Source organism: Crocodylus siamensis, chromosome 4, assembly GCF_052110815.1.
Source record: "Crocodylus siamensis isolate JL-2025a chromosome 4, ASM5211081v1, whole genome shotgun sequence".
NCBI lineage: Eukaryota > Metazoa > Chordata > Crocodylia > Crocodylidae > Crocodylus > Crocodylus siamensis.
Genome location: NC_143398.1, coordinates 94,467,889 through 94,486,778, shown reverse-complemented (window position 1 = coordinate 94,486,778; position 18,890 = coordinate 94,467,889). Strand labels below are relative to the sequence as shown.

The 18,890-nt window shown below is 44.3% G+C and overlaps 1 protein-coding gene across 6 annotated transcripts; it reads left to right on the top strand.

Annotated features, from left to right (window-relative positions):
* Positions 1–925: 925 nt before the first annotated feature.
* LOC149866118 (uncharacterized) lies at positions 926–17,728 on the top strand. Of its 6 annotated transcripts, none has more exons than XM_090041061.1 (6): positions 926–1,003; positions 1,115–1,186; positions 4,882–4,937; positions 11,018–11,169; positions 13,914–14,095; positions 16,460–17,728. In XM_090041061.1, the coding sequence occupies exons 3-6, from the start codon at positions 4,915–4,917 to the stop codon at positions 16,466–16,468; spliced, it is 366 nt and encodes a 121-aa protein (XP_089897187.1). In that variant the 5' UTR covers positions 926–1,003; positions 1,115–1,186; positions 4,882–4,914; the 3' UTR covers positions 16,469–17,728. The 6 variants fall into 6 exon arrangements, 2 of the variants coding, with proteins under 2 accessions (XP_089897187.1, XP_089897186.1); XM_090041060.1 differs by lacking the exon at positions 16,460–17,728 and adding an exon at positions 15,565–16,434; XR_016441576.1 differs by lacking the exons at positions 11,018–11,169; positions 16,460–17,728 and having other exon boundaries at positions 13,914–16,434.
* The last annotated feature ends 1,162 nt before the right edge of the window (positions 17,729–18,890 follow it).

The window sequence follows — 18,890 nt, the reverse complement described above, 5'->3', positions numbered from 1 at the left end:
ATGCCACTTTGATGTGGATAACATAAAAGCTAGATTACCAGAGCTGCACACTGGAGGGCTGTCTTCTATGAAGCTTCCATGCAAGTTATAGAGGAGAGATAATGATCTGAAAGAAAGGGGATGGGGGAACTGGCAACGGAGATACATACGTGTGATGTGCAATTCCTCAGCAGAAAAGATGGCTGCACGGTTTGGTTAAGCAACTTCATCCAAGTAGTTTTGCAAAAAGTCAAAGGTTTCTTGGTAAGCAGTTTTGCCTCCTTTTTTTCTTCAGCACTTACACAAACAATATGCATTTAAAAATAGGTTAAACTTGCAAATATCTAGTCATCAGACAAATGTAACGTGGCAGTGGGGGAAGGAGATAACTACAAGATGTGAATTGATTGAGGATATGAACTGATCAACGTCAGGCTGAATCTGAGAACCAAGAATTATCACTTCATCAGAGACCACCTTTTATTTCCTCTCTTAGAAAATGGCTAGATTTTCTTGGAATCTAGCAATTAAACTCCAAAATCCAGCAAAAAAAATCACAGATCCCTGAAATCCCCCATGTCCCTGTGTTATTCCTTCTTCATTTAAAACACATGCCACAAACTTTACAGCTCTTCAAAATCTTGTATTGCTTGCTGAAATTTATTAAGGTAATATACGGGGATGTAGGATGCTTTCATTCCAATACATTCCTTCTTCTGTATAACCTGATTTATAGCACAATGCATCCATTATTTTTATTTTGAAAATGTGTTCAGTATTTCATTTTGTGAAATAAATAGTTGACTACCATGAAAGTGTTGTATGAAGGATCAAGGTACAATAAAGAAACTTTTCAAAGGGTCCCTCAATTGGATTTTCACTGAACTTTGTGGACGGTGCCTAATGCAAGGCTGGGGAGGGGCTAGGAGGAGACTGTCACTGAGCAGCCATTCCAAGAGATACAAACTGAGTTCAGAGGCTGCCGGCTGTTTCTGGAAGTGCAGCACTCTATATGGAGCTGAATGTAAGTGATTTGCTTATACTCGTGTCTGTGTACCTTAGATAATGGTTTTCTGCAAACTCTTTTTTGCTGCAAATATAATAAACCATGCAGATGTTTCTCCCCCTTTTTTAGTACTAAAGCTAAGGGAAGATGGCAATATAAAAGTGCAGTGACATCTCGGAGATACAGAACCATACAACAGGGGTAAGCCTGTTATTTATTTTTGACTAGTTGACTGTGGTTTCCCATTTCTTCTCAAACTGGTCAGAGTTTTGGGTGGTTTGTGCTGAGCCTTGTCCTGTTCAGGTCAGGTTGAGCCATTCAGTCTGTAGTCTGTGTGCAATGCATCCATGCTGGCCTTTTGAGCCAGTGATAACTGTAGTCACAGAACACTTCATCTCTTTTGTGAAATGTTTATTTGTTAGCAATACCTAGGAATAGTAGTTTCCAGTACTGTGTTTATTAAACATGTTAGTGCTCCCCAAGGGGGTTGTGTTAACTGACATCATATTGTATGAAAATAAAAGTCTTGCAATTAAAACATATTGTTCTTTTTTTTTTCTTCCCTCCCCCCCTCAAACTGTCAATTAATCTAAGAGAAGTAAGCTCTTATGGACTACAAAGATCTGAAACAAGGTTGATTATGATTCCTTATTCTCAGCTCCTCCTTCAAAGGTGTACTCATTTCTTTAAAGGAAAATCAGTATAACTTTAAATTTGTTACAAATTTACCAATATAAAGTAAGCTGGATTTGATAATTACACATGAGTTTTAGCAGTATAATTTTTTTAGATGAAAATAAGACCCCAGTCCCCAAAGTGTAATTGCATCTGAATCAGTAACAGAGATTTTGAAGTAGGGTAAATGACAAACCACTTGTTGGATCATTTCTAGTGACACAGCCCTGTGGCTGTTCCGAAGTAACTAGCGCAGGCAACCCCTTGCCCCAAAGACCTATTTCTGTACTATATACTACCAAGCCGCGCATCCCCCATCCTCTGTCATAAAAACACCAGCTCCAAGTACTGCCAAGCTTAGGGAAGCATGCAGATTTCTTTCTAATCTTATCCCAAGGCCATTATAACTGTAATGTCAAGATGTGTGCTTTCATAGAAACTCTGTTTGCATGCAAATGACTTTGACTACTCAGTATTTAAAAAAAATATTTAAAATACTAATAATACATTCAAATGAAATGTAAAGGAGCTCCCAGCCTTTTTGTACCCATATATTTACCCAGAGCACCGTCCTTAATGTGATTGATGATGTAGTAGTTGGTTTTGCCAGGAACGCAAACCATATAACTTCTTTATGCATGGGGAGGCAACATCAGATTAGGCAAGAATTCTAGGCCCATGAAGAAATGTCCTTTTTACACAAAGCAGGCTTTTCTATGGCAAATCCTTAGACACTAACAACAAAAGTCACAATTCCTCAATTAATTAAAATACTCTGTTATAATAAAGAGCACTTTATTTGCTTATTTTACAGTCTGAGAGTTGGAATAAGTGCATCTTACTGATTACATTTGCAGTTGAGTCTGATCCCAGAAAAGCTTCAAGATTTTGACCCTGGCCTGTTTCCATTGGAGATTTTTGTGCACGATAGCAATGAAGTGAAAAGAAAACAAAAATGCTCTGGCTGTTCTATCAGGGTACTGAGTTGCTTTTCAAACAGCAATCACTGACATTCAGAGAATGAAGCATTCCACCCCGGGGAAACTTTTCAGCTGCTCACTCCGTATCTCTTGCAATTTGAATATAGCATTCATAACTCTCATTGTCATCATCTAAGTTTTACTCCATAATCAGTCTAAGGCAGTTCCTTATTCAAAGAGAATGTTCAAAATGTCAGTTAGAATTAAAATGCGCAGATTAGATTAAATACACTGAGAAAATCTTTATCTGCTGAACAGGCTCCTAGCAGCCTAGCACAAAGAAGAGTTTCATAGTTTTTTTTAGCTGACTGAAAATGAAGTGCTACCTCCCCAAATCTTTTAAACAATACCCCAGTAAGAAAAATCTGCAAATCAGTCTTTGAAATTTCTCACTTGGAAGGTGGAAGATAGATATGATTTTAAACTAACACAACTCCATTTGGTGAGATCAGTGTGATCAGGGGAAAGGAAGTGAAATGAAGCATAGAACTGTTTGCTTCCTAGGTCTAATGCTAAAAATCAACAGTTTGGTCCAGTCAGAGGAAAGTTGTTTCAACCTCTCTCTCTCTCCTGCATTAAAGATAGCACTCGCTGACTTTGAGATATATTACCCTCTTTTTACAGGCCATATAATATTGCCTAATTCCAAGGCTCTCTCTAAGCCAAAAGTTGCACTAGTGTACTAAAAGTGTGATTTTTAAAACTATGCAATAAAATCAATGCAGAAATTGTGTTGACATTTTTCAAATTGATATAAGCCTAGTATAAAGCCAAATCTTCAACCTAAATATGAGCATATAGAGTTCCACAGCAGTTTAACAAATGGATTTTAAAACAGTTGAAGTTAAATTACCACAAACAAACTGCTCCAAGTTGTATACAAGTCCCAAATGTACTCTGAAAATTCTCTGCAAACTTTCTTGTAGATTATATAGCAAGCTCATGAAAGTTTTAATTAAAATTCACTCATCCAGAACATTGAGATCACTACAAATCTTTTTTAAATGAGTGTATTAAACCAGTGTTCAGCTGAAAGCAGGACATTTAAACAGCTTGTTTACCGTCAGGAGGCCAGCCATTTTAAACTATGAGGAGGTTAAATGATGTAATCTTTATCTGAAGAGCCATTTTACTCTTCATTTTCCAGGTGGCTCAAACAACTGCGATGAACAAGACTGGTGGCCCCTCAAGAACAATAATGCTAACTTGAGTGTGACTGGGGGAGCGACACAGGGGCAGGAAGTCCCCAAAATTTAATGCCCCAAAAGATCTAAAAGTGAGGCGCAATACACCCACAAAGTAAAATGATACCCCATCTTCTTCTGCTAACCAAGAGGCATTAAAAAGTAGACACCTTATTCGAAACTTCAAATACAATTCATTTGTGTTTGTTGGGGATTAGGACATCTAAAATTTATATCTTCTGGCTGGATTTCACTGTAGCTATAGTGTACCTATATAGAGTAGGTTTTCTAAAAAGCCTTACAAGATTGCAAAGAACAACCCCCTTTATCATCACTACCTGATAAGCCTGCCTACATGGGAGTTTCAGACATTTTGGGCTTACAGCAAAGAAACAAGCAAAGGGGACGCAAAATGAGCCATGCTGCACATCGATTCTTTATGCAAATAAGGTGAAATGCTGCGTGTTTGTACGAAGATAAAAATATTCTTGGTACAACACAAAATTTACAATCTAGGCCTCAACTGAGACAGAGATAAGCTTGAAAAGAAAAAAAACCAAGCAGAATATTTAATCTTTACAGTTCCTTGTGCAAGAGAGGGAGAAAGTTGAAGAAGAGTAAATACGTAGACTAATGTGCGCAAAAGGGAAAAAATGTGGTGCTTTATTATTATTCTGATTTCACCTGCTTGTATGCTAAAGCGTGCCATTTGGTCGCTTCATCATTTTTTCAGCTTAAACAACAAACCTTTTGTTATTAATTGTCCAAAAATTATCCAGTCTTTTATAAAACTGAGCCCTGATCACTGATCAGATAAATGCTATGTAAAAATGTTTCATATTTGTATTCATTCACACTTAACATTAACCTTAAATTTTGTTTAATGTTTCCTCATCTTCCCCTGTCACATGGACAAGGATGAGAGAGTAGCTAGTTTTTATTACTTTATATCCTTCATTATCTTGAATGTTTTGCTCAAGGAAAGTAGAGTTGAAAAGAGAGTTTTCCCTCTGTTTCAGGTCCCTGGCTAATCAAATGTCAATTTATTGTCTGACAGTCTTCATAGGGTTTTCCAGCAAATCCCCAGTGGATGAAGGATTTCTGTATACTGAGGTAAGTACCTTGCCAAGATATGGGTTGTACTGGGAAGTTAAGAGGCCTGGATATTGTTTATTCTTCCAGGAAGTGAATGGGGTCTGACAGCAACCCAGGTCTTATAGAGGTGTCATGTTATCGTACCATTAGTGCACAAGCTGTTTCCTTGCAACTCTTCTGGTGCGTCTGGACTGCTTATAGTAGAGGTGCTCAACCACTGGTCTGCAAGCCACATATGGCCCATGGAACCAAGGCATCCAGCCCACAGGGCTCCCCATGGGTGAGGAAATTTGGTAACAAAGAAGCAGTGCTAAAGTCCCAAGCTCTGCACAGCCAGATTGTGGCCAAACTACACCCGCTCCCTCCACCCCAACCTCCTTCCTCCCTTCTGTGCGGCTTGATTGGTTCTGGCCCATGCCTCCTACCCCCCATGTGGCTGGATCAGGAATTGATCACGCCCTCTCTGTGGGCCTGGATTGAGGTGGGCTATGCCCCTTCCACTCCATGTGTCTGGATAGGGGCCAGGCTGCTCCCTGCCCCCTTCTATGCAACTGGATCAGGCTATGCTGTGCCCACCCCACATGCTAAATTGGTTTCACTGCCCTGATCTGGCCCACAGATAGACCAGGCACTGCACATCTGGCCTGTGGGACAAAAAGTTTGAGCACCACTTGACTATGGTAATTCCCAGTTCAGACACACAGCCCTATCCAGCCTGCTCCTTTGAATTATCTTGGTCTCACCAGAGTACACTTCAAGCCACCAGGAGACTTGAACTTATGATCTTCCAAGCTAAAACCATCACCTTTATACACCTGGAGCTAAAAAAGTTGCTCCTTTAACTGGTATCTATAGTATCTCAGACTTCTATAGGGGTGAAAAAATCTAATACTTTGCTGCATTAGGTACCTTTCTGAGAAGGTGCTCTTTCAGTGCCTTTGCCTCAACAGAGCAATGTGCAGGAGGCTGAAGCTTCGGAGAGGCTTACTATGAATCTAAGGGAATGCTTTTAAAGAAATGCTTGCACTCTTCAGTTCTTAGTGGTAAAAAACTTGGCCAGGTTTACTGTCCACAGACAGACCTAAACAGTAGGAGGGACAGATCCGCGTGGGTGTGGCAGCATGGTCACACCTCACTTTGGCTGTCTACTGCATGTGCCATGAGTTCTGAGTTCACCATCTAGTCAGCGCAGTGTTTGGCCAGAGCTCCTGTTTTTATGCAGCTCCAGAACCCAGGGGGTGAATGCTGCCATTGTTCACTCTTCCTCCCTTCCCTCCCACCTTTATTCATCATCAGGGGAGAAGAGGGGACAAACAGTGGCATTGATCAACCCTGGGCCCTGGAGCTGTATGAAAGCAGGGGCTGAGTACTACCACTGATCATTCCCTCTTTTCTCCTGCTGCTGAATTAATGGAGGGGTGTAGGGAGGGAAGAGGGTGAATGTTAGCAGCACTTACCCCCCTGGACTCGGGAACTGTGCAAAAGCAGGGACTTTGGTCAGACTGCACATTGACTAGTTGGTGAGCTTGGAGCTCATTGAGTTCACTGACATCCAGGATCATGTTGAGTTGGGGTGTGGCCACTCCCCCTTCAGCTGTCTTCCACATGCGCAGTGAGCTATCTTGACAGCACAAGCAGCGCAGTCAAAATGGGGTTGTGGCTGCACCCCCCTCTCCATGATTCTGGATCCATCCATGGCCACTAGGATCCATAACAGCCTGTACATGATGGTTATTTGAAGGCATGGTACAGACATAATATGCAATGGATGTGCCCCCTAAGTCCAGTACAAATTATTAGGGGTTCTCAAGCTCCTTTTTATACACTGCTCAAAACAGTTTACTGTTTACAGCATCTGCCAATTACTAAAACATCAATAGGTGGCATCATCCACAGCCTACTTCTCACCAGTGAGTGCAGCCTTCCCATTAAAGAGGGACACCTATTTGCCAGGTCACTCTGATCTGATTTGTTCTCTTACTAATTCACTCTCTATCTGTTGGTCTTGGAGGCACCTCTGAGACTAACTAGGTACTTTTCCAGCACTTTTATGCAAGCCATGTATGGTAAGTCTGGTTCTGTTCTTAAGCCACCTTTGGTTAATGCTGTTATCTTGACCTCTGCGTGATTTGTGTATGGACTGATTAATGGCTGTATTAATTCATACTCCAGTGAGGCCTACTGTGCTGAGTCTCTATAATGTACTTCTCTAATTCTGTCCAATTCTGTCCTCCTGCAGGACAGCAGAGAGCATTCCTGGGTGGGCCTTTCCCACTTACGTTAGAGACCTAGTTAGCAAAGTGAGTGAGAAATAGAATGCGATTGTGGTGAGGGAAGGGACGTAGCAATAGGGGAAAGGAGATGCAGTGAATTCATATTTGCATTTCAGAGCTTCCCTAGTAGAGATGATCAAGAGACTCAGTCCTGTCTTTGCCAAATGCCTGTATCACTTCACTTCACTTCACTTCAAGAAACTCTTGAGGCAAGGGAGAAGACCTTTTATGTTTGTCAACAAATGAAAGCTCATCACTTCAGATGACTTGATCTTCTTCTTAAGATTCTGTAGTAGTTTTATAGGGTAGCTTTAGTAATTTAATAGATTTCATAGACATTAGGGCTGGAAGGGACCTTGAAGATCATCAAGTCCAGCCCCCTGCCCCATGGATAGGAAGTCAGCTAGGGTCAAAGGATTCCAGCAAGATAAGCATCCAAACATTTCTTGAATGAGTCCAGAGTAGGTGGCCTGCACTACTTCTGGAGGGAGTCTATTCCAGGCCTTGGGGGCTCGGACAGTAAAGAAGATTTTCCTTATGTCCAGTCATGGAGAAGTTTATGATCATTGGTCCTTGTCATCTCTTGGGGGCTCTAGTAAACAGATGTTCCCCCAGATCCTGATGCACACCCCTTACATACTTATAGGCAGCCACCAGGTCACCCCTGAGAATCATAGTGTGATAGTATCATAATGCTTAGAGTTGGGAGGGACCTAAACAGATCATCAGGTCTGACCCTCTGCCCCACGCAGGAACGGGTGCCAGGGTCATATCACCCCAGCCAAATATCTGTCCAGCCTCCTCTTGAAGACCCCCAAGGTAGGGGAGAGTCCCACCTCACCTGGGAGCCCATTCCAGAGCCTGGCAGCCCTAACTGTAAAGTAATGTCTCCTGATGTCCAGCCTGAACCTTCTCTCTAACAATTTGTGGCCATTATTCCTAGTAACCTGAGGTGGTGCTTGGGGAACAGAGCCTCCTCCAATTCCTGCTAGTCCCCCCTGGTGAGTTTGTAAATCGTCACCACATCCCTTCTCAGCCTTCTCTTGTGGAAGCTGAACAGGTTCAGGTCCCGTAGCCTCTCTTCGTAGAGCCTGCCTCGCTACCCCTTGACCATGCGAGTGCCCCTCCTCTGGACCCTCTCAATGCTGTCCACATCCCTCTTGAGGTGCGGCGGCCAGAACTGGATGCAGTACTCCAGCTGCGGCCTGACCAATGCCACATAGAGGGGAAGGATCACCTTGCTAGACCTGCTTGTGATGCATCTGTAGATGCATGAGAAGGTGCAGTTAGCCTTACTGACCATTTCCTCGCATTGGCGGCTCATGTTCATCCTGGAGTCAACAATGACTCCAAGATCCCTTTCTGCCATCATGTTGACAAGAAGGGTGTTCCCCAGCCTATAGGTGTGTTGCCGGTTCCTTCTCCCTAGATGCAGCATCTTGCGCTTTTCTGCATTGAATTCCATCCTATTCTCATCTGCCCACCTTGGTAAATTGTCTAGATCTAGTTGGATTCTGCTTCTCCCCTCTACCGTGCCTACCTTGCCCCACAACTTGGTGTCATCAGCAAATTTGGACACCATGCTTTCCACACCCACATCCAGATTACTGATAAAGATGTTGAACAGTACAGGTCCCAGGTCCAAGCCCTGGGGGACTCCACTGCCCACATCCCTCCGGGTCAAAAAATGACCCGTCCACCACCACTCTCTGGGTGCAACCATTTAGCTAATTTGCCACCCATCTGACTGTGTAGGCATCAATGTCACCTAGTTTTTTAAAGAGAATGTGGTGAGAAACCATGTTAAAGGCCTTCTTAAAGTCCAGAAAGACAACATCCACCCCAACACCCTTGTCCAGGGACTTTGTTACCTGATCATAAAAAGTAACCAGGTTAGTCAGGCAGGACCTGCCCTCAATGAACCCATGTTGGTTGCCCCTGAGCACTACCTCCCCTGCTGGGCCCTTGCAGATGTGCTCCTTGATAATATTTTCAAAGTTCTTCCCAACGACCAAGGTAAGACTGACTGGCCTATAATTGCCAGGGTCCTCCTTTCTCCCCTTCTTGTAAATGGGGACCACATTGGCCCTTTTCCAATCCTCTGGTACCTGCTCGGAGCCCCACTCATAGAGCCGTGCCAGGGCCCCGCTATGACCCCCTCCAATTCCCTCAGCACCCTCGGGTGAAGAGCATCTGGACCTACTGATTTAAACATGTCCAGCACCTCCAAAAGTTCCCTAACTAGGATGTCCCTGACCCTAGGCATGGCGGTGCCTCCCCTGGGTCCATCCGCAATTCTAGTGGGGGAGATGTCCCGGTCCCTGTTCAGGAATACGAAGGCAAAGATACGTTAAAGAGGTCAGCTTTTTCATTTGCTGCAGGCACCAGACTGCCAAGCCTATCCTGTAGGGGTCCCACATTACCTGGTGCCTTCTTCTTACTTCCTATGTATTTGAAAAAGGACTTTTTATTATCCTTAATTCTGGTCACTAGCCCTAGTTCCATCTCTGCCTTGGCCTTCCTAACAGCCTCCCTGCAGTCCCGAGCAATGGAGGTGTAATCCTCCTTGGTGTGATAGCCCCTTGCCTCCACTGTTTGTACGCCTCCTTTTTTGCCCTCAGGCATCCCTGGATGCCTTTGCCGAGCCATGCGGGCTTCTTAGCACTCCTGCCCCCCTTGGTGCGCATTGGAACTGACTCCCTTTGAGCTTGGAGGATTGTTTTCTTGAGGAACAACTACCCGTCTTGGACTCTCATCTCATTGAAGCTCTGAGACCCCAGTGCCTCTCCTACTAACCTTCTTAGCTTACAGAAGTTGGCCCTCCTGAAATCGAGGACCTCTGCCTTGCTGCTTGCTTTCACAACCCTCTGCTGGATAGTAAATTCCAGTAGGCGATGATCACTGTCACCCAGATGGTCGAGTATCCACAGACCCGTCACCAGGTTGTCGCCTGTGGCAAGGACCAAGTACAGCAAGGCATTTCCCCTGGTGGGACTATGCATCTCCTGGATTAGGTAGAGGTCCTGTATCCTGGGGGCTAGGAACCTACGTGAGCAGTCAGACCTGACTGACTGCTCCTCCCAGCAGATGTCTGGGTAGTTTAGGTCACCCACCACAACCACATCCCTTGACTTTACAGCCTCCATGAGTTGACCTGAGGATTCCAGGTCCAGCTTGTCCCCCTGAATGTTCCCAGATACCTAATTCTTTGGAATAAAAGGTCAAGGTGTTTGTCATGGTGAGAGATTTCCAAGACTTTTGAACTACAGACTTGAGTTCCCTCAGCAAATTCTTCAGTACAGTATTTAGTTTGCTGCTTCAACACAACAGGTGAGAGGGTCCAGCTACTGGATTCAAACTAGCAGTCGGTGTAGGGGTAAATCCAGTCCATTATCTACAGTCTGGAGTCATTCACAATCTTGATATATTGATAACAAGGTATACCGGAATTATTCAAAATTTTACTTCATGAAATTCTGCCTAGCGCACCAGAATTGCTCCCTCCCATTCACTCTGAGATTGGTCAGGGTAGCTTACAATTTTATGCTGGCTGCCAGGCTGTGGAGTCCCCTGGGATTATATACAGAGTAAATCAACACAGAACCTGACCCAGAGTTTCTACAGAACTGACTGTACTGTTAGCAGCCTGTTTGTAGAGGAGGGGACAAAGCAGTTCTTCCACGTGTGGATCCTTGACTTTCCTTACATCATTTTCTGTGGCAGGTACCAGTTGCTACTTCAGTGACAGTAGAAGGGTTTTGCTGAATTGGACTGGAGGTACATCTTGGCTTCCCATGACTGGGTGCACCCACAAATCTGTTTCAGAACAGTTGAAGGCAGTACCTCAGGCCCAGAAGAGAGTAGTGAAGATGATCACAGATACAAGATGCCAGCTTTGGTGGTGGTGGCTCTTCAGGTGAAGAAAAATACAGGGGAGATGATGTGCCTGCTTCTGTCACTATTAGGAGACTATCAAGGTATCTTTTAATCGGGAATCCTTAAATTGTTTTTTTAGGGGATAAGCTTATGTTGTCCCATGTAGGCATGATGGCCTCACCTATAGACTGGTTCATTCACCCATCCTTCTTTGCCATTTTAAATTCTACCTGTTTGAGACTGTCAATCCATAAATCTCACTCTTGTTGCCATGGAAGGAAGCCAAGGAGGTAGCTGTTGCATCTGCCTAGTTCTGGCATGAATGACCTTTTTTCTTTTGTTTCAGCAAATTTCAACATCTTTAAGAATTGTTTCCTCCTTCCTCCCCTCCCCCCCCAATTTTTTTAAAAAAATCACTGCCTGTTTCCATCTTATCTAAAAAAAAAATGTTTCTAATGTTTTAAAGGATGCTTCTGTGCAGACATTATGTTAGAAGAGGCCTTAATGTCCTTTTTGGAATTAATTAAAACACTTCCATTCTTATCAATTATCATCCCTTAGGAGGAACTCAAAAAAGGAAGCTATTGCTTTCCAAACTTTGTCTCGTTGACTGAAATCTGTACTCCAGAGTCCTGTTCAGCCAGGTACTCCTTCTCACCTTTTCTTACACTCTTTTGGTGGAGTGAAGACAAGTCTTGGATGAGTCATGTGAAGAAGTGAGTAGGCCTTGCATTTTTTCAGCTAGCATCAGAGGATCTTTTTTTTTGATGGATGCTCAGTGCTGAGAACAATTTCTCTTTGCTAATTTCATTCCCCTGTGCTCTCTCCATGGTACTGCTGTGAGAGATTGTTTGCCTTCCAGACCGGAATATATAGGAGATGTGGAGATTAGAATATCTGTAAACAGTGCTTCTGTATCTCCCACACACCAGGCTAGAACAGCTGCTCTTTGTGTGACTGAATTTACAGGGATTTCTAAAATTAGTAGGAGTGTATTGATTTAGCATGTGAACAAGTTTGTGCTACTACTTCAGTAGCTTCTGTGGTTTTTACAGGCTGTAGCTGCTGGTGGCGGATTTTCCATTGTGATTTCTGTGCTGGAATAGATGCTTTTCATGGCTTCTTTACACATTCTCTTTAGGATTCTTCTTCATTTCTGAGTCTCAGGAAGATTTCATCTAAGCAACATACCAGATCTATGGCAGGACAAGGAATCTTTTGGTGTGTCTTTACCTACCTCCCTGCTAAGTAAATGGTGTCCTGCCCTTTTGATCCCATTCATGCATCTAAGACCAGCCATTAGGCAGAGTGGACACCTGAGTGGGGCACATCCCAGTGCCAGTCTCAGACTTACCTGGGAGCATGTGTTCAGGTGCCTACTCTGCCTGATTACCAGGGCTGGACATACATAGTTGGGAGTTAATGAGCTGGGCTTGTTCCCCAGTGATGGTCCCAGGTTCAGCAGGTTGGTGGTATAGACATGACCTTTGATATCAAAATGTTTTCAATACAGTACTGTTTCCCACTCTTGTGATTTCACTTAACCCAACAGCATTCCAGACTAGTGCAGGTGAGATGCAGACTTACTATTTTCAGGTAAAAAATTTAATTTCTCTGAATATTCTCAATTCCAGACCTATTTAAATCTGTTCAAATGAAAATGTCTCTCTAGGATCTCTTTGTGGATGTTTAGCTGTGTGTTCAAAGTCAGTGTGCCTAACACAGAGCTCTTATCCTTACCTAAATCCCCCCTTTCTTGACTACTGTGGCCAATTTGCTGGTCCACCTGTCACTTAGGCTCATAACCTGAGCATCACTTTTAACTGTCCTAGACAAATGTCCAGGCAGGCCAGGCAAGTCGTATTCCTCCACCTACCAAAAGCGCAGGGTTACATTGGGTTACATCTAAATATTGCCAGTTTCTTCTGCATACTATTTGCTCTCCATACAGGTAAAATTGTCATGCAGACTCTGATCATCTCACATACTGGGGGCTGGGTTTGCTCCTTTGGCTGGATTACATTGACAGAAAATGGAGGGGTTTCAGGAGTGAGCCATTAACAAGAGCCAAAAGCAACAGCAGCACACTCTGAAGTGAAGTCACTTCTGACTGTAAGATCTTGTGGTATTCTTACATGCTGCTGCCAGTGCATGCAAGAGATTCTGCACACACAAAACATTAACATGTAAACAAAATGCTGGGAAAGGGAAGAAGCGAAGGGAACTCCTGACCCTTCTGCTTTTGGAGTAGTGCTTTTACCATATGCTAGGTACCAGCATGTTCCTGTCCTTTGAATGGCTGCACCCACATTTTGCCCTTTAAGCAGGTTGGATCCTTAGAGTGAGAAATGCACCACGTGCTAGTTTTAGGGCTGTGAGGAGTGTATGCATGTGTGTGTTTTTGTGTACTTTTAACACATCGGTGTGGTTGCTATTTTTTAACTTGCTTTATTACTGTAGAGTCAGGGCTTGCTTTTTATTCTGTGTGCTGACTCTGGGCATGTGCGGGAGGTGTAGGAGAGGTTGGTCAGTCTCTGTGTGAGGGGCTGCCTGCCTCAAGTCATGAACATCTCGTCCCTGGGATGGTTGTTTGGCTCCAGTCGCTCAAGTTCCCTTCAGATTTTGGCTTTGCTCTGCCCTGATGCCAATAAAGATCTGTTCTCCTCCCCCAACATAGAAAGAGGTGACCTCAGTAATATCCTGTCTGACCTGGCCTATTGGTGGGCAACAGTTACACTGCTTTGTTAGGCCTACAGTTCTGAGCTTGAGTCTGACTCAGAAGAGCCCCCAGAAGTGAGGAGTTCCCATCTGAGAAGTGATTCTCTTTGCTTTCCCCTGCTTTCAGGTTCACTGGTCCCCAAGCAGAGCTGTACCAGACAATCCTGGAGGTCCAGAAGTCATCTGAACCTCTGTTCCCCAGGTGTGAGCTTGGAAAACATCTATAATCTCATGCTGAGCCTGACTGAGCAGAAGCTGAGAGAGCTGGCAGTGCTAAGGAGAAGGATCGCTGAGAACCACTGCTTCAAGGTACCTAAACTCTTTGCTCCAGCATCTCTGCCCCCCCTAGGTCTGACTGCTTTCTGCCTGCAGGAATGGCAGTCTGCTGAAACCTTGGCATTTCTCAGGAGTCCAGGAGACCTGGTTTCCAAGCAGACATGTGTATCCAGATGTCACGTGGTTACAGCTGTGACAGGGAGGTGTCCATCCCCATGAACCAAGGGGAGGCAATGCCTGTGTCACCAAGCAGGTGGCAGCACAGCTAGAAGAGAACCACCTCTGGAGCTTAGACCCCAAGATGAAGTTAGTAGAGTGATTCTCAAATGGGGTGAGGGAGATCCTTTGAAGGATGTTGCAGGACGCATGAGGAGATAAGCACAGGCTTAGGCTCTCCCTGTCTGGAGGTTCCCTCCTCCCACTGCCTGGGCTCTCTACACTGTAATAAGTACTGTAAATCTTTTAAATGAGGTGCTGATTGATTCACAGAAGTTATGGAGAGGTGGTCATGAGTCTAACGAGGGGTACCTCAAGTCTAGAAAGGCTGAGAATCACTGGGTTAGTCATTTGAGACTCTTTATAATGAAATCCTTTGGTGGTGGAAAGGGTTTATGGTGGCACAAAGGGGCCAGGAGGGTTCACATCCTATTTCTGTTGGGAAGTGATATTAACACAGCATTCTTATCTTATGGATAAGCTTAAAGAACATGTTCTCCACATCACCAAATCACTTGTCCTAGTTGCAGGTTCTGTAGATGAGAGTGGTCCTAGCAAGGACTATTTAGGAGATGCACCACTCTAGGCAGAGCTATTTAGGGGTGTGGGAGTGAAGGGGCAGGGGGCTGCAAGTGGACCTTCAACTTACTGCTTAAAAATTCCTCAGTAAGTTGTTTGTGCAAATAGCTAGGTAAAATTTTGCTTTAATGCTTGTTGAGAGTACAATCTGTGGCACTTCAGTATCTAAGTAGCAGATTGGGCCTACAGATCAACTACTAAAACATTAAGTGGCCTAGACTGCACCAAGAGATTGAATGTAGAAATGGAGAGTGAATTCTTGGCACAAATGAACGTATTGCTTAAAAAGCAACTTTCCTTCTGTCTCTGACCGCTGGGTTTGGGGTCATCAAATAGAAATTGTCTCTGACAATAGCTTCCTTCCCTGTGTGTTTTCCTCTTGCTACCCAGAGCACCATCCAAGTCACACCTCATAAAGGCAGCACTGACAGTAGAAAGGCCACCTGGAATAGTGAGGCTTTATAGTCACATACACGGATTCATAAGTAGAGGAAAAGGGCCTCTCTTCTTTCCTCTTTCTGTGCCATCTGCCATAAACAGAGGAAACAAAAGCAACTTCCCTGGATAAATCTCTTCTGGATCAATGCATTCCAGGCTCACCAAACGTGTGCTGTGCTCTCCTCACCCTGTGGGATGGCAAAGGGGGCAATGCTCTGAAATTACTTCTCCTCTTGTTCTTCTCAGAGGACTTTGTTCTTCCCTCTTAGGCTTTTACATCCCAGGGAATGACCTGGCTGCTCCAGAGAGGTTCTGTGGAATTGGTATATGAATTAAGGATGATGTTGTGATGATAGAGGACATGCCACTGATCCTTTTCATAGACTCCCCTAAGGAGATCTACCATATCAAGCACATCTGTAGTCACAGCTCATTACTTCTGTCTTCTGCCTCTTCTACCTTCCTTTAGTTTCTCAGGAATCCGGCTCCTGTGTACCCTGACAGAGATGAATTTCATAGTTTCTAGGGTTGGAAGAGACCTGAACAGATCATCTAGTCTGACCCCCTGCCATGGCAGGAAAGAGTACTGGGGTCAAATGACCCCAGCAAGGTGTTCATCTAACCATTACAACCATTTACAAAGGTGTTCATCTATAGTTATAGTTCTTGGGCAGTGAGTGTTGGGCCGGGTTGTTGATCCTTTATGGACTCTGGATTTAGGTGTGAGAGTTGAAGTATAACAACATGACTATCAAAAAATAAAGAAACTATGAGTTCTGTAATTAATGTTTGTTCTCGTTAGTGCTGACATGAATATCAGGAATACTGAGAGTGGCTTTTCTGCCTCTTCACATGGCTCCCTGTGTCTGCTGTAGTTCACATGGTATAATGATCTTGCTTAGTATAGTTAGTGACCTGCTTCCTCCTTCCCTCTTGCAGCTAAAATGCAGAGACTGATAATCAGGTTCCACACAGATTTTTTGTTAGGGCCCCACATAAATCCAATCTATCGCAAATGTTCAAAGGGTTAGAAAGGACATTTTTGTGGGGTAGTTGTTCAAGCATGTGATGATTTTGGTAGCTGCACAGCAGGAGGCTGTGTGGCAAGCAGGGAGCTGTTCATCATTTTGGGGTGTTGGAATAATCTTGGGGCCTTGTTTTCAGGTGGCATAGGAGCATATGGCAATTGGGAGCAGGGGGTCATCTTGCCTAAAGAAGAGGGAAGCAATTAAGAGCGGGGATGAATGAGGTTTGGAGCACTTTTCATGGTGGTTTGGATTACCCAGTATTTCTGTCTGTGCTCCCCACCCCCTTTCTCAACCTTGCAGTTTACCTTCCTTTCCCTTGTTTCCCTAGTGATTTAAAAAATGATCCAATCTTAAAAGCATCACTGGTGCCTTAGGACTAAAATGTTTTATTTCTTTTGAGGCTAAGGCTTTTCAAAGCAAAACTGGTGGTCTTCTTTCTGCAGCAGCTAGTGGTATCTCCAGTTCTGAGCAGGGGGGCTGGACTCCTTTCTAGAAGAAAGAAATAGATGGGGCTTCAAGAACTGACTAATCTTTTTAAGTAAGCCACAACAGATCTACTGACTCTGATGTCTTTACAAAGTGAAGGATCGTTCGCACAAAACCTGCCAGTTTAATCAAAAGAGTTCAAAAATGTAACTCCATATACTAGGGTCTATGTATGTATGCACAGAAGTTTATAGCTAAATAAATATGGATGCATCTACAGATTCTACTCAGCACTTAAAGGAAGGGACATGAATGTTTCAGTATCACAGTGCAGCAATGCTTTTTAATAACAATATATATATTTTAAAGACCCTTTAGTATAGTGTGACTTCATTAAAGATTTTTTTACTGCCGCTTCCCTTCATTCCAGACAGTGCATCATAAACCCAGACATACGGGCCTGCAGATTGCACGGCTTTTACCCATCAGCTGTCATCCCCTTGCAATGATGTCAGCAGGGATGGGTGGTATATAATTTACATGGTAATAGTAACTTAAAGGGAAAATAGTTAATATTCTTCCTATGTGTGTGCCCTGCTATGTGTTTTCCTAATTGTTCAGAAATCTTATTGACTATATTGAGATTCATTATTTTAAAGGGCCATTGCCAACTAGATTTAGGTTTAAAATTTAGGTATAAAAAGAAGGGTTTTGCGTAAATAAATACAAATGAAACTATTTTCCTATTTTGGAGGAGTGGGGAAATAGACATCTAGAGGTGCGCTGATATATCAGTTGCATATTAGATTGTCACCAATAAAAGGAAAATTAACATTATTGAGTATTGGCTGTTTTTGGCTGGTGTAGCTGATAATGCCTTCTGGTGGGGGCCCCTGGATGCTGCATACATGTGCGCAGCCACACACATGCATGCAGCCAGGAATGCAGCCAGGCAGCATGGAGAGCAGCTCGCTGCAGGTAAGCCTTAGAGGGGAAGGGATGTGGGGGGGCAGGGGAATAGGGGCATGAGAGGGCAGATTGAGGACCCCATGGTGAGGGAGGGAGTGGGGCAGGGGTGGGGGTACAGCCCAGCCAGGGCTGTGAACAGGACCCAGGGCTGGGGCAGGGAGCAGGATAGAGCTGCAGGCAGCTTGTCCAGGGAGTGCAAGGGGAGGGAGTGGGGAGGTGGGGGCAGCTTCCTGCTGCTGCATGTACACCCCAAGGGAGGCATGGGGGACATGTGCCCCCCAAGATTTCTGCATGAAACGGATGTGGGCTGCTCACTGTGGGCATGGGCTCTCCACCATGCTGCGTTTCCCTCAGGAGCTTTGCGCTGGCTGCATGTACCCTGCTCGCCTGGCAGCAGTGTGGGGCAGTGAGTTGTGCCTCCTATTGCTGGGAGGGCAGGGGATGCATAGCTGGTGCGAGGCTCCCAAGGGAAAGGCAGCAGAGCGGAGAGTCCTGAGCCTGCAGTGGGCTGCCTGCATCTGCCCTTGCCCTGCTTGGCTTGGCTTAAAAGTGTCCCCATGCTTAAAAATGGTACCAGTACTGCTTGAACTAAAGCCCATTTAATGAGCTTTAGTTCAAGTGCTGCTGGTGACATTTTAAGTTCCAAGCCCTGAGCCACCTGCTACTCTGTCCCACTCCCCACCCCAGCCCCAGGTCCCGTTCACCACTCCAGTTGGGCAGCACCCCCAGCCTCTGCCCCACTTCCTCCCTCTCTGTTGGGGCTTTAATCTGCCCCTTTCCACCATGTCCCTTCCCTCCCCCTCTAAGATTTACCTGCAGAGAGCTGCTATCCACACTGTCTGGCTGCATTCCTGTAAATCGGTTATCAGATTGGTATTGGCTGATATGGCTGGTTAATAATTGGCTATTGGCATTGGCCAAGAAAATCTTTATCAGTGCACCCGTATAAATATCTCATAACCTTTTCTCTAAAGCATTCCCTTGTGATGCCACTACACAAAGTCCTGTTACTAGTATGAGAACTGGGAAGGCAAGCTGATTCAGCTTTTTGTCCACAGGGTAATGTACAAATAAACACGCAGCATTAATGGGGAGACTTAAATGGAAAAAATTCTGTGTTAATGCTCATAAATCAAATAAGGCATTTTCTTGCAGTTATGATGACTTATCTT